Here is a 26,413-nt window from a genome sequence, read left to right as displayed (position 1 = left end):
AATTCTTGAAGTTGTTGTACCCGGAAGTACGTCACTTCAGTATCAACATTTCGAATCAGACGTCTCCCCTCAAAGAGGCGGACGAACATCGTGTCCGATGTTTATGGCCAGAGTAATCTAGAGAGAATGGCTCTGTGTATGGTTAAACTGCAGTATTTGAGTTCTTTGCATGTTAGTTGGCGATGATGAAGTCGATCAATAATGGTTGTTCTGAGAGAAGGCATGTGCCCTGGGCTGGAAGAAAACATTGTCCGCGATTTGCGTGCTGCCAACATTACCACAGGTGTGTGTATGTGTGTGTGGACTGGAATGGGCATGAGTCTTTTGAAGTGGTTGAATCGTTAACATTATTTCAGCCAGATTCCTCTTCTCTTCACAGTGGAGGACTTGGTGGCGTCTGATAGCGAGGAACTTGCCCAAAAATGCTCTTTGTCCTACAAGGTATTTTAAGCATCTAGTTACAAGTAAAATGTCTGGTTAGAAAATGTCAGCTAACAAAGTGTTGTTTTATTACTTAAAAATGTAGTTTGTGGATTGATCCCCGATGCTCCGAAAAGAGTGTCCTGGGCCCTGGGGTTTAGATTACATGCTGACATAACCTATTTGGTCTCATTAACCAGGTCGAAATATGAATAATATGTATATTAAAAAAAACAGTGCATGCTGGGTTTACCCAGACACAACATAAATAAAGAAACCCTCAGTGGTAATTCATTCCAACGCACCGCTTCAGCCGAGTCACTATTAGCCCGAATGGATGGCTCATAACATTATCCTATTGTGGTTGATTAGGCCTATTAGGCATTCTTCAAGCACATACTGCACTCCTTTAGGAGAACCGATTCTATGTAGGCCGATAGTGGAGGTCTCAAACTTCTTCAATGGGTTGTATTTCATCACTAAACCAGGCGCTGTTGGCCATCCGGCGAGTGCTACTCGCCCAGCACACCGCCTTCCCGGTCTCTGGAGCGGACCTCTACGAGGAGCTGCTGGGCTCCACGGCCATCGTCTCCACCAGTATCCCCAGGTAGGCACACAGAGGGCTCCACGCAAGCATCACACAATGTAATGAAACAAGCCCAACGGATGTTAAACACTTTTTCTTTGTTGGGAGGAGAGGCGGGTTGGAGTATTGCTGGTTGACGTAAGATTTGTGGTCGAAGGAGGACTCCTGTTAGTGCAATGGGAATATCTGCAATGGAGTGTGTGTGCACCATGGAAAATTAACGTCTAAGGCTTACTGGAACAAAGAAGATGTGATGCTCCATGTCATTAAGTTGCTCGACTCTGGAACTGAGCAATTACTACTACGAACACAGAGCTCTGTGGGTAATAGCCTGGCCTCCATAGTGCATCAGATGGAAATAGAAGTTGGAGAGTCCCCCTTTCTATTCTTTATTATTTCTTCTATTGAACCCCAAAAGCAGACTCATAAACGTAGGCCTACTGTTTTTACTGTATTATTATCTTATATACCAAAATAATAGGGTTGTACAAGGACTTTCTATGTGAACCACTTAATATAGTATTTCAGTGCCACAGTATTGGGGAATACTAGCTCATATTATAGTCTTGCACCATTAGCTCCCTACTTTCAGGTATATCAAGGGACTTGAGATATATATACATGTATACACACACACACACACACACACACACAATCACACACACACACACACACACACACACACACACACACACACACACACACACACACACACACACACCCCCCCAAGAGTGTGCTAGTAACACGTACCCACAAAGAGGTTATTCAATGTGCAATTGCAAATATGCTTCTGAAAGTTGTTATGTAAAACATCCCATCTCATAGCATGGCTTATGGCAGCATTGTGTCATGGTGGAAAATTGCACTGGAGTTGGGTGTTCCCGGCTGTGATTGCAACTGCTATTCGACTGTGCTTGGCCCAACTGTGCAATGGACCGTCACCAAACCCAACTTTGATTGGCCAAACATTGCCTTCAAATACAGGGACAGACAAACTGACCCAAACATGGATACCCACCGTCTGTTACTTCTTTCTATGCATGTGATTTCTCGCCTGCCCCAGTTGGATGAAAATTAGCATGACTAAATCTTGGTAGATAACAAGTAGCTTCATTGTCTACGCATCACAAAGTGCAAACAGCTAAGTCGTTTCCACATTATGCATTGACCTCTAAAATGTGCCCCCCTTAAAAATGTATTGGGTTTGTGGTATTTCCGAAGCTGTTTCTATTGAGTCTTTGCTCACCAACACCTTACTGCAGAAGATGGTGGCCTTGAATTGAAGGACTCCTGTTATAAACCAACCTGGCATAATTCATATTATGGTAGAACTTTCATAGTTGAAGTGAATATTTCAGCGAAATATACATGGCCACATGTTTTTAACTTCTGAAGTGGGTTCTAATAAATAACCCATTTGCTATGAAGTTATCTGGATACAAATTAACCGTGCCATCATTTTTGACTGCATGTGTTAAGCTTGCCCTCTAGTGGTGGGGAAGTGAATCGCTTGAAATCGTCAGACGTGAGGTGAAGTGCCGTTGGTTCGAAGTGATGTCTGACTGTCGGATGTATGAATTTACTCAGTTCCCTCAGTGCTGCATTTGCTAGAGTACATTGGGCTGAATTCAGTTGCATATGACGAGCAATGGGTTTCTCGTGAGACCTGCACTTGTGGTGCAGAGAAACACCATCCATTATGTACTATAAGCCAGGGAAAAATGGAGAAACTCACCCTTCTGATTATTGGTAGTTTAATTGGTTTGTGCAAACAGAAATTATTATTTTTATGGTCCGGCTGGTATATGATTCATTGTTTAATGAGCTGAAGGCCAACATGACAGGTCATCAAAATGAATATTAATGAATGGAGATTTTCACAGACGTTCATTAAATACCAACAGACTGTTAGGTACAAGAATAAATGGATACAAATGAATAGTGTGTGACCATTTATTAAACATCTCCATAATTACTGAGGGAAATTCAAAACCAACGCGAAATAAGTCTGGCAAAGACCTGAGAACAAGCAACGACATCTCAATAGCGGCAAGTTGTCATGTGTTGAAGGAGTTTGAATTGTAACGGTAAACATGGAGGTTCATTTCACATTTTGGATTTATTTCATAGTGGAATGATATTTTCACTGAAATGGAAGCTTAATTTGAATTCAATTTACCCTAATTTACCCTCCGGTAACTGTGGAAGAGCTGAAACATGAAGGTGTGACTGGGTGTGGATGCCAAACTAAAAGATACTGCCAAAAGCATGTAATGTTTTTAGGGTCCTTTTCCTCTACAGGTTTTTGCTCAAGGACACCAGGACAAGTCAGAAAAATGAAAACACCCCATCCATGCTCCCAAGACTGCAGCAGAGACATACAAGTTGCACACTCACTAGGAAGAAGGGAGAACAGTGGGAAAATAGTACATAAGAAATAGAAAAATCAATTCATCTCTTAGGACAGGGGTGTGAAGAGCTTGACACAGTCTAGTCTATCTCGAAAGGCATTTGAAAGCTATTGTTATCGGCCCTCTCCACAACGGGAACACCAACCCTGTGGAGATGCTTGTCAATAGGGCTTTAGAAGGAAAATCATTGAGATCGGCAAGAGTGCCTTTAACACTTTCTACAAGCCGGCGCGCCACAATGAGCCATCCACGATAATACCGGCAGGAACGGCACAAGGGCTTGGGATCTCGTCAATATCCCTCTTCACAGTCGAGGTCTGCTCGAGCCGCCAGCAGCCAGCAATTGAACTGTCCGACAGCAGCACTCATGCACAAAAGTTGGCAAAAAATATAGATTAAAAAAAAGTGTGTGAAGAATAAACAAAAGTTGTTTACCTTGGCTCAGCTGCTACCTACGTTCGGACACTGCAAAATGAAAAAAAGTGACATGTTTACCGCACCCCCAACAGTCGTTATTTTGTGACGCGTTTCGACCCAGACAATGCAGCTTCGGTCAATCCCAACGCTTTATATGTCAGATTTTGATTTGGTGAATGCTTGCAGCAAAAGAAGCAGCTCATGGTTTAGTAGCTTTACGTGGTTACCTAACATTCAAGCCGTAAGTCTGCCGTGGCAGACAAGTCTGCCACCGCACACTAATGGAGATCAACATGTTTGAGAGGATGGTGCAGCTAACCTACTTTCTGAGATTAAGGGCATGTTGACGGATGAAAATTGAGGCTGGGAGTGGCCCTGAAAGTTAGCAGAAAGTCTCTTAGGAAAGCAAAGAAAAACTTGTGTTTTTTGAAAAGGACGCAATTCATGGTTTTAAAAGATACTAACCAACCCCCTGAAGGCAATCCAGAGAGTAAATAACTCTTAATGTTCAAAGCTACTATTAGAGGATAGGTCTGTTGATTCTAGAAGAGTCTTCCATTCTCCTTTGATAGATAGGTGAGCACTGCTGATAAAGGCTCATGGCTCTTTCTCACTCTCTCCCTCTTCCCTCTCCAGCCTAGACAAGCTGCTGGATTCAGGGCTGTACACCGGGGAGATAACGGAGCTGTCAGGAGGCCCGGGGACCGGCAAGTCTCAGGTGCACTTTCTACCGCATCATCACCCATCACCCAGTTGGCCTGCTTTTCTGACTTATTTCCTTATTTATTTTTTTAATACAATTCGTGTGCCACCAACTACGCTGACATGCACGGAGCGTGTCACTGTGGTTTACCACACAATGTATTTATACCTTGGCCGCGTCAAGGTATGTTTTGCGGCGGCCGTGCACACGGCACACCGACTGAAGCAGAGCGTGATCTACATAGACACGACGGGGGGGCTGTCTGCCAGCCGGCTGCTGCAAATGCTGCAAGTCCAAACGGATCATGTTGAAGAACAGGTGAGCTGACTAGAAGTGGGGGGGTGGCAGAGGGGGGGAGATGAGGGGAGGGGAGGCTGTGTGTTTTTTTGGAAGAAAGGGAAAATAAAATAAGACGGGGTGTTGGGAGATGTTTATGGCTTTAACGTGTGTGACATTTCACAGATGGAGGCTCTTCAGAGGATTCGTGTCTTCCGTGTGTTCGACATCTTCTCCTTACTCGGCTGTCTGCACACTCTCCGGTGTGGTGGCCCTCAACAGGTCTCTTTTTTGCGGTTTGATTTTATTTTCGTTCAACTTGATTTAGTTTCTGCTATAAACACACATCTTCAGGTGGCTAGTTAGTAACCAACCGTGAAACATTTAATCACGGGATACTTTTTGAGGGACGGGTCCAATGAGCAATATAAAAATGAAGGGGCTGGATTGTTGACACGTATTTTATAATTAGGCCTCCCTTGGCGCGGGCTCTGTGAAGGCTGTGATCGTGGACTCGGTGTCGGCCATTATCTCTCCAACATTGGGAGGCAAACAGAACGAAGGTACCCACTATAATCTTCACGCCTCCCAACACAACGAAGGCCCTCTGGGGTCCTGTAAATGTCAGTATACGACAGGCTTAAACTAATGATGTGTTTTCACAGATGTCATGCAAATTTTGAGCTTGGAATAGTGTCATGTTTGTTTACAGTTTACTATACAGTGTTTTGTCCATCACCGGTACAGCGTACACAAAATCGTGAGATCAGATCTTTCTGTGAAAGCAAGTCATTTTAATTTGTCATTTGGGCGTACGAAATGGCTTATGATGATTGGCCGGTGTTACTATGAGAGCCGGGTGCTCATCTGCCCCATGTCAAGTTCTCTAGTTTGTGCTTCATCTCCACCTGTGAACAGTACACTCACCGCTGCAAGGTCCCGCAAACGGCGGGTCATTCTATCGACCGTCACGCCTTTCTCTCTCCAAACGGCGACATTGTATATAAAGCAGTCGAACAATGTCCTGAACAGGAATGCAAATGGGACCATAGAAATTAATTCCCCTGTGGGTTTTAGCTTTTTATGGCGTGGTTATTGCCGTCAATATGGTTTGTGTTTCCACAAGGTGCTAAAACCTGGAATAAACATTCTGTTTATCGAACAGAATCTGGAAGGCTCAACACTGTGCGACAAAAATGAGGGTTGACAAAACTACATAATCTAATGCTGGGGAAGTGGAATGCCAAATACAAAAGCATCTTTCTATGTATATTTTTAAATTTGTGATTATCCTCCTACAAACCATCATTAAAACAATCAATTAATTAGGTCACTTTATATTTTTGCAAAATGCAACATTTCTATTGAACGCCTCCATCGAAAACATTTGGTCCAGATGCTTGTCAATTGGAATTTTGTTGCCCATATCAAAAATAAGCTTGGTTTGGTTGGGAGACCTCCTCACTACATAAAGTAAAACTGCCGCATAAAATATTCTGGGGACACCACAGAGCTGGAATTACCAGATGAGTCCAATTGAAACTGCTTCTACGTGTTTAAACTGGTTGTTAAGGTAACTGTAAATGTGTAGGGACCTACAAAAAGACAGTTAGATGAATACTAATTTATTTATTTCATATGCGGCTAAATACCGTTTAATGAATAAATAAGTAACGGAGGACGGAGGGTGTCGTTGCTCCTTGAAGCAACTCAGGATTTGTTTTCTCCAATGTGCACCAACTGATGGGCCCCAACGGTTAGAAACCCAAGCGCTTGGTAATAGAAACATTTAAACCGGTGAAGATACATTTGAACCGGTTCATCGCAGGCAAATCAGTTCGTTTTTTGTGTTCATATGCTATTGTGGTTTAAAATACAATTATATTTTACGTGCATTTTGTTATTTTGTTCAAGGGTTTTTTCTAGTACACGAGTACTGACTTTGATATAGCACAAATAAATGTATATATGTTCTATCTTTATTTGTTTGTCCTGAACATTTCATTGAATAACATCTATTGGTAAACAGGAGATTTAGCTAATTCAACATCAACTGCTAAGCATTCAGGATCCTGTTCGTTAACACATTTATATAGTAACCTTAAATAATAATTACACTTCCGGCGCCAGGAAGGGGTTACACATGTATTGAGACAAAGCCTGGTAATTGTCTGTTTCTCCAGGCATGTCCTTAATGATGCAAGTCGCAGGAGCCCTGAAGACCATCGCTAAGGACTTCAACGTGGCCGTTTTGGTGAGGATAACGAGGCATTACAACAGTCTGCTTTTAATACCTTTGGCCGCAAGGCGTACACGGCATTTGTCATTTAGACATTTAGAAAGAACCGCATCGATCTTGCTGTCCCAACACTGACACAAGGCCCTAATAAATATTTTAAAGATACCCTTATTTCTGGGGGACACAGAAAACAAGAATCAAATTCAAACGAAACACAGCTTTCCACCATACTTCCCCACCGGAAAATTAGTACAGTGCACTTCAGACAATATTTGTTCTTTGTACGTTATTGGTGATGCGGTGCTTGCTATTCAGCCACATCGCCTGATGGTCGGCACAGCGCTGGATCACAATGAGCTCGGGGGGGCAGGGCTCATTTGAAAACTGTCAATTAAAATGAGAAGGCAGCAACTGTCGACCACAGTAACAACGTAAATCGCTAATGAAGATAGATGATCAATATTTACGGTAACAATCCAAATACCTAAGTCGGGTCGGGCCCCTGTTTCCACAAGGTGTGGTCTTGCATGTTTCAAAATGGACCCTGCGGTTCCCCCGCATTCACACCAAAAGATGCATTTGCTGCCCGAACGCGTTGTCGCCGAAGTTCTGCGGCGCAGCATTCCATGTCTTTACCTGTTGTGGAAGAGGGAGAGACGTCGGAAAGCCCGTCGTTTATGGGTTCATGAGACCATTCGGAGCCTGGAAGGCTGGTGCTGCCTGGCACCCAACTGGGTTTTGTTTTGGGTTGTTATTCTTGCCCTTTAGCATACTCAGTTTAGTTTAACTGTAAACACAACTACACTACAGAATGCTGATTTGTGGGTTTTTTCGAGTTACTAAATAAATGTAACGGTAGTGAACTCTAGGTCACTCCAAGGGAGTAACACTGATTGGCTGTTACGGCATGTCACTCAGTGGCAACGCTGTTGAACGCTGATTGGCTGTCATCACGCGTTTGCTGCCGAAAAGTTGAAATATTTCAACTCGAGCAGCATTTGTCGCGCCGCAAAATACGTGAACGTGCCCGGCAGCGGGCACGGGCGTGCTGCGCTGAAAATCAAATTTTGCCGCGCCGCAAATCAAATTTTGCTGCCGGTTTTCTCGGCAGCAAGTGCTCCGGCAGCAAACCTGCAACGCGTCTCTACATTCACTTTGAATGGGATCTTGCTGCGCGGCAACTTTTTGCATCTTTTGGTGTGAACGCAGGGATAACGCATGTGGAAGTCTCCAACCAGAGGTTTGTATGCATCGTCGATAAATCAGGGGGGACACTCCCGCTTGGGTGTCACTTGTAAGTTTGGCCTAAACCACAATACAACACCTGCCAACATTGATGAGATAATAGTTACTTTCCTCCATAACCTTGTTTATTTATCGAGTGAAGAAGCAGAAGTTTAAATATTCTTCCGCTGCACTTTAAGCAAAGCGTTTTTCCTTTTTCAACCCAAAGTTTGGTCGATAGTTAATGTTAGATAAGTAGTGCATTGATTCAGAACCGTTAAAAGGCAAAGGTGTCCGGTAATTGCAAAAAATAATGAACACCCTTGGAATGTTATTGACCAATCAAAATCAATTAACCAACAATGCTGTGAAGTAAAGGCTGATAAGCAAAACACCCACATGCGTTGTTGAAACAGGGTCCCCTTTAACGGAGAGGTAAAATGCTAAGGCCCCCGCTGTACTCCAGGTCACCAACCACGTGACGCGAGGAGCTGGAGGGGAGCTCCAGGCCGGTCTGGGTCTGACCTGGAGCCACGTCCCCCGGACCAGACTCCTGCTGGAGCGCTCCCGGGGCCCCGGGCCCCTGCTGGGCAGCACACGCACCGCCACGCTCGTCAAGTCCTCCAGACAGGTACGTCCGACAGTGGAACCCACCTGTCTACCATGTGGGAAGTGTGGAGGGCTTTGATGGCTCGACGTTATGGACTGCCATAACATGGAACAACAGAAAGCATTGTTATTCAAACTCCCTTTTTTTTTTGCATTCCTATATTTGTTGTCTCGAAGACGCGTCAGCTGGTGAGCACTTCCTTCAATGCTTTGAGGGAGTTTTTCCTTTTCTGGTTGTTTTCTTTCTGTCTCAGCCGTGTCACATCAAAGCCCAGTTTGACTTGAACTGGGGGAGCGGGCCTGAAGAGGGGCTGCCGGGAAGAAAGCGAGCACGGGACTCTTCAGATTCCTGACTGCGTTCCAACGACGGCATCACCAGGAAGACCATCCCTTAAAAGTCTGAACAATGAAGCATTATGCAAACAATCATTCCAAACTGTATGTGTGCTTCTTTGTATGCTTTTGTTTTTCAAGAAGGTGGCACTTTAATGTCTCTTTATTTATTTTTTTAGTTGAAATAAGACTAATAGGTTGCAGTTGGCCCAGGAAAGCTTCCTCTCAGATTGTTGTATTCAGAAGGCGGCAATGTAATTATACCAATAGTCACACTTTCATGCTGTGGTGTTGAAGCAGGCTTCAGAATGTGTGGATTCCTCGATATGTAGAGTGTTCTGCTGCAGTATATCTTTTTGGCATATTTGATGTGATACACTCGCTGTGTGGGCCTGCAAAGTCTTGTCTTTCAGTTGCTTGTAAACTGTTACTCTCAAGAAAGACAAACATTAATAGATTGGTGTTAGTGTAATTGTTTATTACCTATAAAGGCATTTTGGCTTATTATGCATATCCAATACCAGCCAAAATGTTTTGTATCGAATTCATCTTGTTTCAAACGTAAAAAGACAAAACCAAAAAAAAACTAACATTTCAAAGTAATCGGGATACCTCGATGGACCAACGTACTCATAGATATTCTATGATCTGCTCGAACAAGTCAATTATTACTTTCCTTGATGCAGTTTGTTTTCTGAAAATATTTTCTACAAAATAAATGTGTTGATAGTCAATACCTCATCCGTTGAGATAACCACCATACCCTCCAAGACTTATACACCCCGATCTCAGAGTTCAATAACTGAGGCAAAATATAACAGTAGTACAATATTTTGGTACCATGTCCTTTCATTTTTTTGCGTATCAATGAATTGTAAGGGAAGAAAAAATGATATATATAAATAGATGACAACATGATTTAGTTCATCCATGGCACCAAGCGTTCCCTTCCCCTGAAACAGGGCGTCTCACACAGCGCTCATTGTCCTACAGTTTATTAATACAACGCGCGGTTCGTATACTACATGGATTTTGGTGACGTATAAAAGGCGCGGTTACTGCGTCGGACCGGTGTCCCCATCAGCAGGGGGGGACGATGCGTCTCCTGCGTATGCACTCCCAGACCCAGCCGGGGCTGACCTTACGAGCCTTGCTGTCCTCGCCGGGCTCGGCCAGCGTGTGTGTGGCCGAGGCGGCGTCGTACTCCGGCACCAGGTCTCCGTCGTAGGCCACGAAGTAGCGCCGGAGCTTGTCGTGGTCGTCCGTCGCGGGGGGCAGGAAGAGCTTCACCCCGGTGAAGATGTCCATCAAGGTCTGGAGAGGAAGCACAACCAGGATCAGAGGTGGGAAGCCAAGCCCTGAACGTCTTGCATTTTAACGACGAGGACGTGTGTATACATATGGTTTACAGCAGAATATTAATGTTATTTTAATCATACTTGAGGCTGAATAGCATTGAAAACATGCTGTGCAAAGAAACATAGGGCGCTTTCCGCTTTGCTGAACGGCAAACCCGTTAGCGTTTTCCTCTGAAGCTAAACTACAGAACATATTTGCCTTATTATGAATCTTTTAGGTTTCCTGTAGGATAGGCTTCCCCCACAGGGGAATAAGGAATATCAACTTGATACCAAGAAAATCGAACAACTTGAAATTAATCCTTTAACCCCAACCCCTCATTTAAAAGGATCCAAAAAAGCTGATGATGGGACTTTATCAGATAGAATAAATGAATTTCAACCCTTCATCATACAGTCTCACTCAGAACATGGTGTACACTGACCTTGTCCTTCCGCGGTTCCAACACGGAAGACGTTGCCTTTGGCTTGGCTTGTCCGTTGCTGTTACCGTTAGGGCTTTCCACCTTAATTTCCATTTTCACCTGGTGCAAGTTTTGGAAAGGTATTCATATTCACATAATTAAACGGGTGTACTATTCTAAGACACGTGCCATTACAATCAATTCCTAAAACAATCTTCCCACTATACCATTTTGCATCTGGCATAATAATATGCAGTTTTTCTCCTACCAATGTTTAGGCATGGGTCGCTGAACACATCGTTTTTGAGCCACTTAGTGAGCACAAGTGATCAGGCTGGATGTTGACTTTCATGTAACCTCATCTTATTAAAATGAAATGCCTAATGTACCTTTTTTGGACTGGGTCCCTTTGGAACCGGCGTGCGCGGCTCAGACTTCACCGCCTTGGCTTTGGCCGTGCCATTGTTACCTGTAAGCACAAACACATTTGTGTGGGGTATAATTGAGGACCTCGCAATTAGGGCACCAACCTGTCCAAGACCCCTTTGCTTATCACATAATGGCGCCCAGGCTACTGTTGCTCTGCCCAAACCTAATTAGAACATTAGCTTTTTTCATTTCCTGTGTTGAATCGTACCGTGAACTACAATCAAATGATTACCCAGTCACCCAAGCCAACAGCCCTGCAATTATGCACCATTAACCCCTCCCCCTACCCCCCACGCTCGCCATTGTGGTGGATGGCTCATGTGGTCGGAGCGGTACTCACTGGTCTTCCTGGGTGGAGGAGCCGGTCTCGGGGTGGTTTTGGAGGAGGACGGGGAGGAGGAAGGGGAGTTGCCCCCGCTCCCAGACGAGCCCTTGTCGTCGTTGGGCTGGGACGGGCCGGCCTCGGTCACCTCGAAGTCAGTGTTCTCTTTAGATATTCTGAACAGCTCCTGAGCACGGCGAGAAATTGTAAAATGAGCACATGGACGTCGGCCAACCGTTGTCCACTGATCTCTTCTGACTGGTTAAGTGCTAGCACAATGTCGTTTAAAGCCAATATGCTTTTTTTATCCCCCAATGCTGTGTGGCAAGGCATTAAAAGCCAATAAACTGAAATAATATTGTATATATTGTCCATCCTCAAAATGAACAAACATTCATATCGACATACAAGAGGTACAACATTTGAGTCAGTGTTTGAGGCGAACCAAAGCTTGTGGCTGCTGTTGAATTTGCATGGTCGCAGATATTTGTTATCTTTCCCGTTTTGTCACCCTATCACAGGGGCAGATTGTGTTGTCGACAGTAAATCGGTACGAGGGTGTTTTTTCCGATGTCGGCGGGATGACGAATGAATACCTTGAGCTGGGGCAGGTTGGTGGCCGTCTTCCAGTCCTTGTCGTCACGGACACGGGTCATGCGGGGGAAGCGGATGGAGATGCCGTCGGCCGTGTGCATCTCCGACTTGGAGAACTCTGCGCCTGTGATCTCCCACACTGGGGCTTTCTGGGGTGATAGAGAGAGACAGAACGTATGTTTCCACTGCACCATACAGAGTCAAAAACCCTTATGTGCAATCGTTTTCAAAAACAGAAAAGATGAAACGTTTCCTTTTACCAGAACAATTTTTGCCTGGCTGGGAGTGCATGGCCCGCCGTGAGGGTTTGCTTTTGTGCTTTTAAATCTTGACATTAGGTTGCTCACCGGCGGGAGTAATGCAGCATATCATGTAGTTCCGCTGTGTGATTGGTTCCAGCTACAACAGAGGCCAGCCAGCCATCCTGGCTTGTATGCAACCCCCCCCCCACCACCCCCTGGCGCGGAGCAGTCTCAGTCTCTGTGAGCAGTGCCAGGGCTTTGACAGGAGGCTGTAGCTCAACCTGGGAGAGAGCCCGTAGCGCCCGGCCCCAGAACCACTGATGAACAAGTCCATTAGCGGAAAACGACTGCTTCTGGAAACTCACAAACTCTAACCCTAATCCACACCACAGCTGGTCCACCCGATGGGGTTTGCGGGGAAGAAACTTGTCATGCCTGGAGGAAACGGTCGTTTGTGCCGTCGCAAATGTCCTTTGGGGACGGCTAACAAATCTGGAGATGCGACGGAGAGTCTGAGCCATCAATTATCTCACGGGGGGTCGTTAACATGTACTGACGTGCCGGTCTCACCTGGGGATCGCGGATCATGAAATCGGGATAATAGTTCTTGACGATTTTCATCCAAGCAGGGATTTTGCTTGGCTCCTACAGAGAAACACACAGACCACACACACACACACACACACACACACACACAGTTTCAGGATCAATCCTCAATGACGGCTCATTGGCTCAGAATGGGGGCGTGTCACCCCTAAAGGCGGGTCTGACCTTGCTGATTTTGACGACGTCCAGCTCTTTCTGGAGCCGGGCCAGCATGGCGTCATCGTAGCCTCCGGAGCACTTGGTGACCGTGCACCACTTCTTGGAGTCCGGGTCGTAGCAGCCCATCAGGAAGCTGGACATGATGCCCCCTGGTAGTGACGGGACAGGGTGCGTGAGTATCGAATGACGGGCCCCATTCGATTTGTGTATGAAGAAACGTGGGGCCAGCGATTTCCTCTTGGAGAAGCACTAAATTCTTGTTAAATGAACTACCCAAAGTACGAAACAACAAGCTTTATGAAGCATCATGGATAAACTGAGCTTTTATGCACATTACAGATGCATGCTGGGGATTTAATCAGCATCTCTGTGCTGTCCATTGCTAATCAAAGACACCCTGCGAACTGAAAATACAGTCCTTATATCTATGCTCATCATCCTTTTACTGTTTTTTCCGAGTTGCCTTTAATCAGTAGATGTGTCGTTTGTTTTTACTGGAGCAATTTTGAGTCCCTTTGATTCACTGTTGCCGATGCTAAAGAAAGACCCACACACCGAGTATTTCCTGACTACATTATTTCTGGGCACCTGCTATTAGTGGTGCGTGTCAGCATCTCCCCTTAGACTGTCTCTCTCCCCTCCCCGCCCACCTCCTGTCTCCCTTGTCAGGCCCACACTCTGTATGCACGCCTCACGCAGAGGTTCTTAATTATCGCCTGCAAAGTCCTGTAAGCCATTTTCCACAAGCAAGTCACCTATGAATCGAAAGCTGTATTCTATCATGTCAACGCCTCCATTCACCCGCACAGAAATAAAAAATAAGTGAGCGACGAGTGAGACTATTGGGATAACTGCATGTCACTCAATCCGCCAATCTTTACTCCTCCTCGTGCCTCTCAAACACAGCTGCCTTCACAAGGGTTTGATGTCAAAGGATGACATCCTGTGGTGGATCTCTGCAAGGGAACGAGGAGCTGTCCCTTCTAACCCCTCATCAGCCCTCTGCCGGGGTGCAGTGTTAACGCGCCCTCCGTTCTCGACCCCATTGACGGAAGCCGAGAATTACATAATCTCCTCTCCCAATTTGTTCAATTAATATCTCTTCCTCCGTTTTAAAAACACGTTGGTCCCTCCCCCGCAGCAACTCTACTCCTAGCGCAATATCACATAGTTACATATTTTCAGTTTGGTTTTCAACTAGTTTATTGCACGTGTTTTGCTTGTCAGGCAAGAGCAACAATGGCTCGGACGCAACACAAACACTCTGGTCGTTCCCCTGTATCAACTACATGACATACATGGAATGCTGTATTGTTATACTTGATTAGAAATCGGTCCTTGGCGTTCAGGCAGCACCACAACGTACCGTTGGAGCCCTTGCCGTAGAAGCCCCCCAGCACCACCAGGTCGGCCGTGTCGGCCATGGCCCCTTCGTTCAGGTAGTCCTTCTTCACCTTCAGCCAGTGGCGCTTCCCTGGCTCGTAGTTTCCCTGCAGAAGACGCAACCAGTCAGTGCGTCCGCCAGGGATGCTTATGGAAGGACACCGGTGGGGGAGGCCGTGGTATATGGGGGGGGGGGGGGGGGGGGGTTTATCGGAGGTAACCTCACCTTGACGTCTTTGAGCACCAGCCCCTCGAGACCCTCTCTGATGACTCGGGTGATCATCTCAGCCAGATCACGCCCTCTCTGCCACACGCACACACACAGATAAGGAGTATAATTTAAAAGGTCTACAGAAGGTATGGCTGGGGCTGCAACACATTAAGAGAGGCTAGCATTATGGAGCATGGCCTGAGGCGACGGTGAGCCTTCATTATTGATTCCCAACCTTTGAAATATTCCCATGTTGCGGGGCCTGCTGCGCGCCAGTAAATACATTCATATTGCCATGTTATTCCATGTTTAACAGCGCCGACAAGTGCTCCAGCAACACTGCATGGCACAAACTGGAAGAGCTGCCGATTTCCCCCCCACATCTGAGGGGAGGGGAGCCGCCACCACACTAGATTACTTTCCCAGAGGGAAACAAACGGCTTCAGAAGGTTGTAGCAATCAGCGGGATGCCGCCTCCAACCAGCACCCTGCTGTGTGCGCACAGTCCTCACATGGCAACACACACACACACACACTTGTTTGTGTGGGGGTGGGTGGGTGTGCGTGGGGGTGCGAGAGAGAGAGAGCGAGAGAGGAGAGAGATGAGTTTCCTTGACTCACAGTGACGTGCTTCATTTCCGAGAACAGGATCCTGTTGCGAACCTCCACCATGTTGTCGTGGAGGAACTTCCTGCGCTCGCTCAAGGGCCTGGCGGGAAAAAGGTTTCAAGTCGCATTACAACACACCGCAAAAACACAGGGAAAATGAACGAACGCCGTTAACCAAGCGATAAAGGACGTATTTATGCAGACACTTTTATGGCATCTGGGAGCGGGGCGCATGTTGTTGTTGCTGTTTCTCCCCCATGATATGAGAAACGGCATTTATGGGTTATGGTTGATGCGTTTCATTGCTACGGCAGGTTGAGGTGGAGGTGGGGGTGGAGGGGCCTCCGGGGAAGGGGGGCTGATGAAGGGCTTCTGAACACCGACTCGAGCGGCTCATAGCGGAACTGTCGACCAACAACGTATTTCAACCCCTGCGCCGAGCTCAGGGGCTATGGGTGCGTGTGACCGTATGGGTAAGTCAAGGGTACCTGGATATTTTACTCTGGGAGTAAATATATAATGGCTTCAAAGTGAACGGATAGCAAACGCTTCCAGATCGTTTAGGAGAAAGATGCCGGCTGTTGTGGTTTGAAGGCGCTTTCGATATCCTTCCTGACAGGGTGGGGAGAAAAATATGAAGGAGGGGGGCTTCTGTGTGTGAAAACTGGAATCTACCCCGGGATGTTAATGTTAGACAGATGGTAAAAAAAATATATATATCCAGCCTGAATCCCAAAACCAGTCATGCGATCCATAGAAGATGACGCAAAACCACAATGCTGCAAAAAAACGTCCAGGAAAAAAAATAAAACACACGCCACTTGATAAATGACACTTTCAGCCACACCCCAGAAAAAACTAAACAAACATGCTGAAATGATGGCATTTTCGTTGTTCTTTGCAAGAGTGTCCGCAGGAATCTGCTGAGTTGGAGCATCATGAGCAACATTTGCGTTTGCCAACAAGGGGGTTTCGGAGGAAGGGCAATCTGTTAGCCTCAGCTTGCATTACCGTACACCACCGTCAAGCTACCTCTGGCACCACAATTAATCTGTACCGCCGCTATAGGGCAACAAAAGACATAGTGTGACTGGGATGGAGGAGGAGGGGAGGGGGTGCGGGACCGTGGACTCACCTCTCCATGAGGCTCACACCATTGAAGTAGATGCAGTCAAACACATACAGACACACGTTTGCGTCTGAGAAGGCCTGTTTCTGTTATTGGGGACAAGAAATGTGAGAAAAAATGTATACAATTGTCTTGTACAAAATCAAGCAGATATTGTAATATGTACAATGGATCATTTCAGCCAATGCATTTTGTGTGCGTGGGCTGGGTGCGTACCTTGTGCACGCCCAGCGTACCGAAGGGAAGGGGTTTGCTGGTGTTGGTGTCAATGAGGAGGACCTCGGCGTCCAGGATCATGCTGTGGCCGCCGGGGAAGGCCTGGGGGATGAACTCTTTGAAGTGGGCCACCTGGAGGGTCCATGAGAGAACGAGCCAACGTTAGGGGCGCTTTGGCTTGAGGCAATCCTCCATGAAAAGTACAGAGTGCCAAGGGGGCCGAGCATTGCTGCGTTACGATAAACACTCGCCGATTTTCATTTGCATCCTCAGTGTAGTTTTGTGCGCTCTCTTGGTGCGCTCGCTCTTTGGGAAAGAGCCTTAGGTCAGACGACATCACCATTCACTGCTCTCATCACAACACAGCCGTACAGGCAGTGATCCAGAGATTTTACTAAGTCTTGAGCAGGCAGATCGCCGGTGCAGATTACCAGGGGATATCGTGACCCTGTTCCCATTTACACTTGACCCCAGGCAGGAAATGTTCAGGAACATTGCAGATTAAGATATTAAAGCATGTGTAGAAGGGGCTTTAAATTCATAAAGCGTGTGTTTTGGGGGGCGGTCTCTAAAATGAACCGTATGAGTCAATGGGATTCATGATGTCATGTTATCATTTCACATTACGTTTTGCTTTCCATGCTTTACCTTAGGGCTGGGCGATATCATACCGTGGACGATATGAAAGTGTCTACCGGGAGAGATTTGGCCATATCGTTTATACCGAGAGAGAAAAAATTAAATATTTTTTTTTATATTGCACTGCACTGACTGAAGCAAGGCAGGTGTGAGACTCACCTGTTAACTTGTTAAAAAATCTAATTTGTATTGAAGAAACAGTTCTATTTTTACCACCAGCTATTTGCACAGCACATAACTTTATTTTATAAGTGTATAATTAGTATTTAAAATATTTGTGTGATGCTGTGATTTTTTTTTTATATTACACTGCACTGACTGACAGCCAGGCAGGTGTGAAGCACACCTTTAAAAAAAAATGTTATTTGTATTGAAAAAACAGTTCAATGTTTACAAGATGTTTGCACTATATGACACTGCAGTTAATGACAGATTGTTCGCAACTTACTCCTTTGTAAGCATGGAAATTGAAGTTCAAAATAAAAGAAAAAACAGATCAAACGTGAAGTATGGTTATTTTAAGCCATTTATTATTTTAATTTACTTCAAAAATACCATATCATGATATATATCCATATCGTGATATAAAATTACTCATATCGTGATACAAGATTTGGTCCATATCGCCCAGCCCTACTTCACCTCTAATGATAATCAGAGGTCTCCCCTTGGTTTTAGTAGATCGTCATGCAAAAAAAAACAATAAACTCAATACATAACAGTACCAAAAGGTCTCGGTAAAAAAAATCATACGTCTTGCACAAACGGGCCAGGAAGGCCACCACGGCTAATCTTTCAGCTGATGAGGCTGTCCCAGACAGGGCCTGCTAGTGCAAAACACCATCAATACCCTTCAGATGTGGGCATGAGGCAGCGCAGGGGGCGGTTGCTGAAGATGGATGACACATGAACCACCAGGGTCGTGTCGCAGCGGGACGTGACAGGATTAGGCATCCGGTATGAACTGTTGCGTGCTCTCAACCATCTCACTCAGCTGTGAAGCTAACCCCCACCGGGGGCCAACCCATCCTCCAGTGACCTGCCATCACTAACAGTTTGACCAGAGCACTGAAGGTCTCTAAAGAAGGGAGCCGCGGGGGGGGGGGGGATTGGGTGGTGAACATGCAAAGGGTTACACACACACACACACACACACACACACGTGGGGGAAGCCAAGAAATGGCTGCAGGACGTGCCTGTGAATACATCCTGCTTGGAGATCTGCTGCATGTTTGGAGTGTTGCAGGAAAACAACATAGCGGAACAATGACTTCCTCTGCGCACGCACACCACCTAGACATGTATAGCGCAGAGGGAGTGGGCGGGCCGCAGAAGATCAGTGTATTTAAATGTATGTAAATGTATGCATACGAGCAAGTGAACACAGGGGAGAGAGATGGAGGCAACGAGGGAGCGAGGAGAGAGGGGCCATGTCCCTTACGCCGCGTTCACACTGCCCACGTCCGTCGACGGATGACGGAGGGCGTGTCTGACGTAAAGGGGATAGTCTATGTAGAAGCAGCCTGCAGCCAATCAAATCGCTAACTGCTAACAAAGCGACAGGGCGGCGCGACTCCATACAAAGTCAACATACAAAGCCTTGCTTTATCCTGCTCCTTCATGCTTGTTATTGCAAAATGGATCCCGTAGTCGCATGGAGTGTTGCTTCGCGTAGCATTTATAAATCCCCCGTTGCCGCCCGGCTTTTTGACATATCCGTGCGTTTTCCCGGGTTGTAACACAAAGGCGATTTCATTGGACAGTGTCCAATTGGACAGAGTAGCGTCACAGTAGTGTATTTGCGTATATTTGCAAAACGCGATCCGATTGGCCGACGGATCCGTCGCAGCCTGAAAAGTTTAACATTTCTCAACTATTTCGAGAGCGCTCCATGCAAAGTCATTGAGATTCGTCAAAGGACGTGTGCAGTTTGACCGTGGCATTACCTTGTGCGGCAGCACGGGCTTGAGGCTGCGGCTGAAGTAGCTGAAGTTGTCCCCGTTCTTGTGAACCTGCACGCGCTCGCCGTCGTACTTGATCTCCGAGTACATTCCGTTGGGGCATTTCTTCATGGCCATCTCGATGGACTTGCATGCCTCCGCCTGCGACACGGAGAGAGGATTCTTTCATAAGTTCACTAGTTCACATGAAGAGTAACGACACACTAACGTTTTCTTTTCTTATGCGTTGCCTGCCATCCAAAAGGTTAAAATCCATGAAGAGCCATGCGCTATGAAAAGTCACTTTCTTTTGGTGTGTCTCTTTGTGGGTTCAAAAAAAGGTTGCTCTAAACTTTTCCTTTCATGGGATATTAGTTTCTTTCATGTCCCTGCATTCTGATGTCTCCCCGTTGTCAGTGAGAGGGCCTCACCAGCATGGGCTGGACGGGGGTCATGAGGGACGCCTCCACCGTCAGCAGCTTCCTGGGCCCCGAGCCGTTGGAAGCGTCCTGCAGGTTCCTCAGCACACGCTCAACCACGTCGCCCAGGTTACGGGAGGCTTTGAAGGCATCGTAGGCGTTGGGGTCCACCGCGTCCAAGCTGAATTACCACATCAAGGGAATTGTCAATTTCACACATGAAAGTTATCGTTTTTAAACATGCCTTCTACAATGTATGACAGTCGCCGTCTCGTCTCGGGGGGGGGGGGGGGGGGGGGGGGGGTTGGGGCTCTCACATGTGCTTCGCTCCGGCGCTCATCTTCAAATCGTGTTTGATCAGTCGGATGATACATTTCAGGTCGTTGCTGGTGCACCTAGGAAGAGATGTGATAACTGCAGGGTGAATATAGAAGTACAGTAAACATTTGAATAATTCATCAAAGCCAATGTAACCCTTACAATATACTCCATAAGAACTTTGGTCTAATTAACAATTTAACGACTCTTCTTTTCTTGTTACCTACCGACAATTAAATCATTACATTTAGAAAAATTCACTCTGCTGGATTGCCAATATTATCACTTTAAACAGTTTGAACTCACTTAATCATGGTTCTTGAATAATGACATTTTTACCTAACCATGGTTTACTATGTGGCTTGTTCTTTAACCCGATCGATAACCCTTGCTGACGACTTCATTAATAAATCTGTCGACATGGGCTTTCTAAATATACCCTTTGGCAAAAAATCATTGACATAATGCCACTATCAGAGCAGAAGCAGCGTCCCGAGTTCGAAAACCACGATTAATAACTGCCACTGTTAAAATAATACCCACCATGGCATCATTGATCTATTTAGCTGTCACAGCCCAGCGCTAGATGTGATTTCATTTCAACCATTTGCTGCTTGAGTAGAATCTAGGTGAAGTTAATCTCTGGCGAGCCACGAGTCTACAGCCAGAATGAGGTGGAACAAATTGCAGCCATAGCTCTAGCTGCACAGAAACTAAACCCAGTCAGGCAATATCACCAGGGTTACTCTACTTTGCTAGATTTAGGCAGGCAGGTTTATGAATGGGAATGATGCGTTTTAAAGTCACATGTGACTGGTGACCGGGCGACCACGAGTTCCTCTCTCTCGCTGACGATGGTAGACAACATTGAGGCAGCTTACCCAAAAGATGGACTCATTGCTCGTCGTTCCAGCCAGTTTGAACAAATGACGTGAACGTTGAGAAAGGCGTTGAGGCGATATGAACGAATGATGTGAGGGGTTTACCACGGCTTTGAGGTGATATGAACGAATGATGTGAGGGGTTTACCACGGCTTTGAGGTGATATGAACGAATGATGCGAGGGGTTTACCACGGCTCTGAGGTGATATGAACGAATGATGCGAGTGGTTTACCACGGCTTTGAGGTGATATGAACGAATGATGCGAGTGGTTTACCACGGCTTTGAGGTGATATGAACGAATGATGGGAACGGTATACCACGGCTTTGGGGCGATATGAAAGAACGATGTGAGCGGTTTACCACGGCTCCGAGGCGATATGAACGAATGATGTGGACGGCTTGCCCTAGCTTACTTTTTGGCTATGACTTCCAGCTCCTGCTGCTGCTCGTCTTCCTTGGTGAGCATGGCCAGGCGGGTCAGAGACGCGTCTACATCCTGGATAGTCAGCAGACTCTTGGCCGCCGGGGGGAAGGACTTGCTGTCGTCGAAAAACATCCGAACCGTCTCGGACACGTCCCCCTGGAAGAAACAACAAGGCGTTAACAAAAGGTCAAACTCTAATGCGTGTTTGATGGAACTTGGTTGCGTTGTTAGTAATGTTTTTATTGTGTTTCCGATGTTTGGCCTCCTAGCCGGGTCCTTTATTGTCAGTAAGAATCTGTTCTCGATTAACTTTGCTGGTATAACGGTTAAATATACAGCAAAAGAATAAGTGAAGCAATGCCAAAGAAATGTGAAGAATGTAGGGCGACAGACCTGCTCCAGGTCCCGCACCATATCCTCCTGGTTGCATCTGAAGATGCGGCTGAAGAGCTTGACGATCTGCTTGTCGTTGAGGTTGTACACGCTCTTCACAACCCCTGGGAGCAGCAGCTTCACTGTCAGGTAGAGATCCCCGTGGAACTTATCTGGGGAAGGAGACAAACATTGGCTCCGGTTAAGGGCTGAGACTAAGGATGGTTTCCATAGTGGATCCATCCAACAACCCTTTTTGCTGATGATTCATCGTTTAGTATACTAAATGTCATGAAAATATCTCTTCTTATTAGGGTGCAGTTGATGTCTAAACTTTGCTTGCTTTATCTGACCAGCAGCCAAGAAAAACTGAAGAATTAATTTTATAACGATCCATAAACCGAATATTAAAATGTCTGAGGCCTTAAAATTTGATTTGATACATTTTCTCGAACTACAAAATGTTGCACCCCTAGTTGAGTTAAAGAAACCAAGGCAAAACATGGAGCACCTAAATTTAACAAGGGACAAACTGACCTACTGGTGGCCTACACATAACCACGACACTCACCTCCGACAGAGCCTTTCCTCAGGAACTTCTCGATGACCGTCGTCTTGTCGTTGTAGCTGTTCCTCTCAGACACGGTGGCGCACAGCTTGCGGAACTCGCGCAGCAGGCAGTCCTTGTGGCTGGGGTCGGCGAGCTGAGCCGACAGGGTGCTGGCCTGGCAGGGCTTGGACGGAGACGGGGAGGGGGACGAGGAAGGGCCCGGGCTGCTGGAGCTGCCTGCCTTTGTAGCTAGTGGGACAGAGAGGAAGTCGTGTTGTTGTGATGGGAGCGTGATGCACAATGTGCTCTGCGTCTGGGTGATTATGGCCTTATTGTTCTGGGGCGATTGAGTAATGCCTGTGCTTGCTGGGATAATATCTACATTCGCCACTAATTGCTTCTTCCACCTTGGCGTATGTGGAGACCCAGGTTTATCCTCATGATGACACGTGATGTTATGAATGTCATTGTTGTTGTTGGCAAGTGGAATGAACAGCTGATGAAATAATAAATTGATGAACAGGGAGACATTTTCATTACATTTTTAGCTGTTGAATGTTTCATGTGACACACTATCCGCAACAAAGGCTTAACAAATATTGCCTTTACAAATGGGTAATGAATGAAGCGGTTATGTCACAGGCAGATGATACTGGATTCAACATTTTATGAAATGACCATGATATGCAGATAGTAGGAGCGAGGGCACTGGTCTGTCGTCACTTACCAGTGAATGCGGTGAACTTGCGGGGTGCATTCACTGTGGGGTCCGATGGAGGCGCCATGAGATTACCACTCGTGTTGAGCTTCCCCTGCACCTTCTTCTTCGGACTGGCTTTCACTTTGGACATGAGGTCTGCAACGGCAGAGGACACAATGTTAAACACATGGTAGGATTTCCTGCAGCAGGGAAATTCAAAGAAGTGTGTCAAAGGCTTTTACACTTTTGGCTTTAGAGCCAAGAGGGCACAAACTTTGTTTTGTTTCACTTAACAAAATGTAGGATTGGGATACTCTAAAGTATCCAAATCCTGTTATTTATGGGAGAGATCAACTCTTCAAAACAGATCTGGCACCTTCCATGCCTACATTATCAAGTAAAAAAGGGGCAATATGCTTGATTTGCGATTTATTTAGGCTCGCAACAGTCTAAATTAAAGAACACTTATCTCTCCTTACCATACGCTTCTTATCCGTTCCTACTCTCAGTTGCCAAATCTCGTCCAACCTGAAAAGCAAGCCTTGCTAAATAAGAACTAAAAAGATTGGTCTACGCTTCTGTGGCCAGAGCAATAAACCTAGCTGACTAGCATCCTAACAGAAAGAGTTTAAACTTTTTAATGCTGTGTATACAAAACCGAATGTGTGGTGAACCTTTAAAAATTAAAAGAAAGAAAGATTAGTGCATATTGAACCTTTAATACCAGGCAATACCATGGGGCTGCCATAATTAATAAGACAGCTAGTACTACATAGTTTCTCGTCTTATTGTGAGTGAGCATGTGTATGGCGGTCGTACCCGCGACGTGCTTGTTGATGATCTCCTTGTCCTCGTCCTCCAGCTCCTCCCAGCCCTCCAGGTCGGTGATGTCCTCTATCTTCTTGGTGGTGGCCCGGGCCTTCTCCAGCTTCTCGAAGATGCACTTGACGTGGTGCCACTCCTTCATGTCGCCGGCGGACTCGCTGAAGGGGTTGGGCACCACCTTGCCGATGCGCACCACGCCCTTCGGGATCTTGTCCTTGCATTTTTTGCAACCCGCCGTGCCCCGCTTGGCGTACTCCACGATGAACTTCTGCTCCGACATGTCTGGTTGCTGTGTGGTGAAATGCCGACACCAGGGAAGGGGCCCGCGGGAGAGGAGGACTCTGTTCGGTCCTTTGGATAATCCACCACTGAAATAGCAGGGAATGCCTCTGAACCGAGGTAGGAGAAACTGAAACCTAACAACAAGTCTGAGGGGTTGGAGGCCAATGTTTACACAGTTTTGGGCCAACAGTGTTATGGACCTCCACATCCAGCAAGGGGAGCCTTGGTTAAAACGTGACCTGTGAGTGAAACAGGAATACATTGAGTTGTTGTTTTTTAATCAATAATGCTCAAATAAGTACAATAGCTAAACAGTGAAGCTTTTTTTCTATTATGGCACAATTTTGTATCAGTATATACATGTGAAAACCCCTCCAATAATTCACCCAAAATGTACAGTTTCCCCTTAACAATTAGAGTGACACTGCTTTGTACATCATTACATTATACCAACATATATCCCTGGACAGAACCTGAGCAGCACTTGTGGCAAGCTTTGCGAATTCTCCTGTGCCATGCATGGTGTTTGGTTTTTTAGTAGAACTACATCATGTAGTTAATTGAATACTGTATTGACCCGGTGATAATCTTCTCACTACTCCGGCCAGAGACCAAAGGTAGTTTAAAGAGGTTCTACGTCTTTAAACTGTTTTTACATTATGTCAGACCCCTTGCAGGCATGCCTGTTTGAGTAAAACAATCTACTTTTATTTCAGGTCTTAATTGTAAATTCCTGAGAGAACCATAGGAAGATCAGTGCATTTTTGGGTTGTTCCACAATACAAGCTTTTTAGTTTGGTCGACCGTGACTGCCACTTTTTAAAAAAAGATCAATAAAGTTAAGAGGAAGAATAGGTTTAGGTTTATTTTTAGGTCAAGTGAAAGAGTGCTTAACGTTATAGGTAGTGATTAGAGGCAATTAAATGTTGACCCTACTTGTGACAATGTGCATCTCCTGAGGATAATAAATAAACTTTAGCAGAGCCACACAGTAAACGTGCTTTAATTACAGGGACAAATATATAATAGAGCATCCGCAAAAAAAAACGGAATGAATTACCTTAAATTAAATGTTCATAATGAATAAATGTACTCAGCTTCGATATAGACTATTGTGGACCTTAATATCGCGAGTACACCCGTCTCGTAGTGTAAGGGGACCACCTACAGTTCAAACTATGAACACCATAGTTATTCAAGTAGATAGAACACTCTTCTCCACGTAAGCGGGCTATTTCCCTATTGATATATTTTTCAGTCACGTCACCAAATTAGCGCACGAGTTTAAAGGACACGCCAAAGCGTGGGAACAATAGGCGATCTTCACATATTTTACAGGCGGACACCTGCAACGTTCAGCAGCTCTACCGCGTATTTTCCCTTTTGGCGTTAACGTGTTTCTGAATTAGATCAGTAGTAAACTATGGCATGCGGGTGTAGTAGAACTGTGTGTACAAAATAATCATGGCATATGAGTGCCAATGTGTTGGGCTGCCCGAAGAGAAGTGCATGCAACCAGCAGACCAACTAGCCTCTATTCAAGGCAAAAGTACGATTGTTGCACAGGAAATGTATTATTCATCCGAGAATCCCTACCTTTAAGTAGATTACACAAAGACAAACCGATTCGATTTCAGCTTTCCTTTCTTTCTTTCTTTCTTCACCCACTGCTTCTTTTGGGGTGTACGTCCACATTAATCACTAATGTAGATCAGGCGTTCCGCCCCCTAGTGTCCAGGAGTAGCGTCAATCCACGGGCCGGCTGCTGCTCACTCCATATTAACAAGTAGTCGAGGATAAAGGAATAAATTACTTTCGACAATAACTTCCAGAACTATCGTATGTGCTGCCAAATATTTAAATTAATATAGCTTAAGCTTTATAGGATAGGCGTCTTACCAACGTGTGTTATGCGGCGTCATGCACAGAGATGGCAAGTTTGGAATGTTTTTTAGTCAAATATTAGATTAAGCAGCATCGCGCAATCTAGTTGCAAAATATTCCACTATGATCGGCGATCCGGTTACTGAACAGTTGTTGCTCCCGAAGTTATCGATTATCACGTATTATAATCATTATACTGTAATAACCCATTATGAGATAATAACATTATTGCTCTCAATTGCGGTGTGCTGTCTGCCGTCCAGTGGCCACAAATATGCAATGTAAAATAGTGCGAG

The 26,413-nt window shown here is 45.7% G+C and overlaps 2 protein-coding genes across 3 annotated transcripts; one reads left to right on the top strand and one right to left on the bottom strand.

Annotated features, from left to right (window-relative positions):
* The first annotated feature begins 38 nt into the window (after positions 1-38).
* rad51d (RAD51 paralog D) lies at positions 39-11,771 on the top strand. 2 transcript variants are annotated; one of them, XM_056594307.1, is made up of 10 exons: positions 39-283; positions 380-441; positions 909-1,027; positions 4,471-4,552; positions 4,721-4,855; positions 5,000-5,095; positions 5,286-5,376; positions 6,997-7,067; positions 8,743-8,907; positions 9,140-11,769. In XM_056594307.1, exons 1-10 carry the CDS (start codon positions 202-204, stop codon positions 9,236-9,238), a joined length of 1,002 nt encoding a protein of 333 aa, XP_056450282.1. In that variant the 5' UTR covers positions 39-201; the 3' UTR covers positions 9,239-11,769. The 2 variants fall into 2 exon arrangements, with proteins under 2 accessions (XP_056450282.1, XP_056450281.1); XM_056594306.1 differs by having other exon boundaries at positions 46-283; positions 357-441; positions 9,140-11,771.
* On the bottom strand, positions 8,970-25,940 carry lig3 (ligase III, DNA, ATP-dependent). Its single transcript, XM_056594305.1, has 21 exons — positions 25,830-25,940; positions 23,946-24,472; positions 23,154-23,282; positions 22,448-22,675; positions 21,898-22,049; positions 21,494-21,660; positions 20,196-20,273; positions 19,891-20,059; positions 19,466-19,621; positions 16,881-17,012; positions 16,671-16,750; positions 15,548-15,635; positions 14,942-15,019; positions 14,699-14,822; positions 13,339-13,481; positions 13,138-13,212; positions 12,328-12,474; positions 11,750-11,918; positions 11,370-11,449; positions 11,002-11,100; positions 8,970-10,532 (listed from the first exon to the last, which is right to left on the bottom strand). Exons 2-21 carry the CDS (start codon positions 24,439-24,441, stop codon positions 10,299-10,301), a joined length of 3,024 nt encoding a protein of 1,007 aa, XP_056450280.1. The 5' UTR covers positions 24,442-24,472; positions 25,830-25,940; the 3' UTR covers positions 8,970-10,298.
* Between the last annotated feature and the right edge of the window lie 473 nt (positions 25,941-26,413).

Source organism: Gadus chalcogrammus, chromosome 7 (assembly GCF_026213295.1).
Source record: "Gadus chalcogrammus isolate NIFS_2021 chromosome 7, NIFS_Gcha_1.0, whole genome shotgun sequence".
In the NCBI taxonomy this organism is placed as follows: Eukaryota; Metazoa; Chordata; class Actinopteri; order Gadiformes; family Gadidae; genus Gadus; species Gadus chalcogrammus.
This window is presented reverse-complemented; position numbering and strand designations above follow the sequence as displayed.

Bases quoted from the DNA above. Each gene is read 5' to 3' on its own strand.
- rad51d (XM_056594306.1), top strand. From the start codon at position 183: ATGATGAAGTCGATCAATAATGGTTGTTCTGAGAGAAGGCATGTGCCC. The intron at 284-356 runs GTGTGTGTATGT...ACATTATTTCAG, and splicing joins TGCTGCCAACATTACCACAG to CCAGATTCCTCTTCTCTTCA. The intron at 442-908 runs GTATTTTAAGCA...TCACTAAACCAG, and splicing joins AATGCTCTTTGTCCTACAAG to GCGCTGTTGGCCATCCGGCG.
- lig3 (XM_056594305.1), bottom strand. From the start codon at position 24,441: ATGTGGAGGTCCATAACACTGTTGGCCCAAAACTGTGTAAACATTGGC. The intron at 13,213-13,338 runs GTCAGACCCGCC...GTTTCTCTGTAG, and splicing joins ACGTCGTCAAAATCAGCAAG to GAGCCAAGCAAAATCCCTGC. The intron at 11,450-11,749 runs GTGAGTACCGCT...TTGTGCTTACAG, and splicing joins TCCTCCACCCAGGAAGACCA to GTAACAATGGCACGGCCAAA.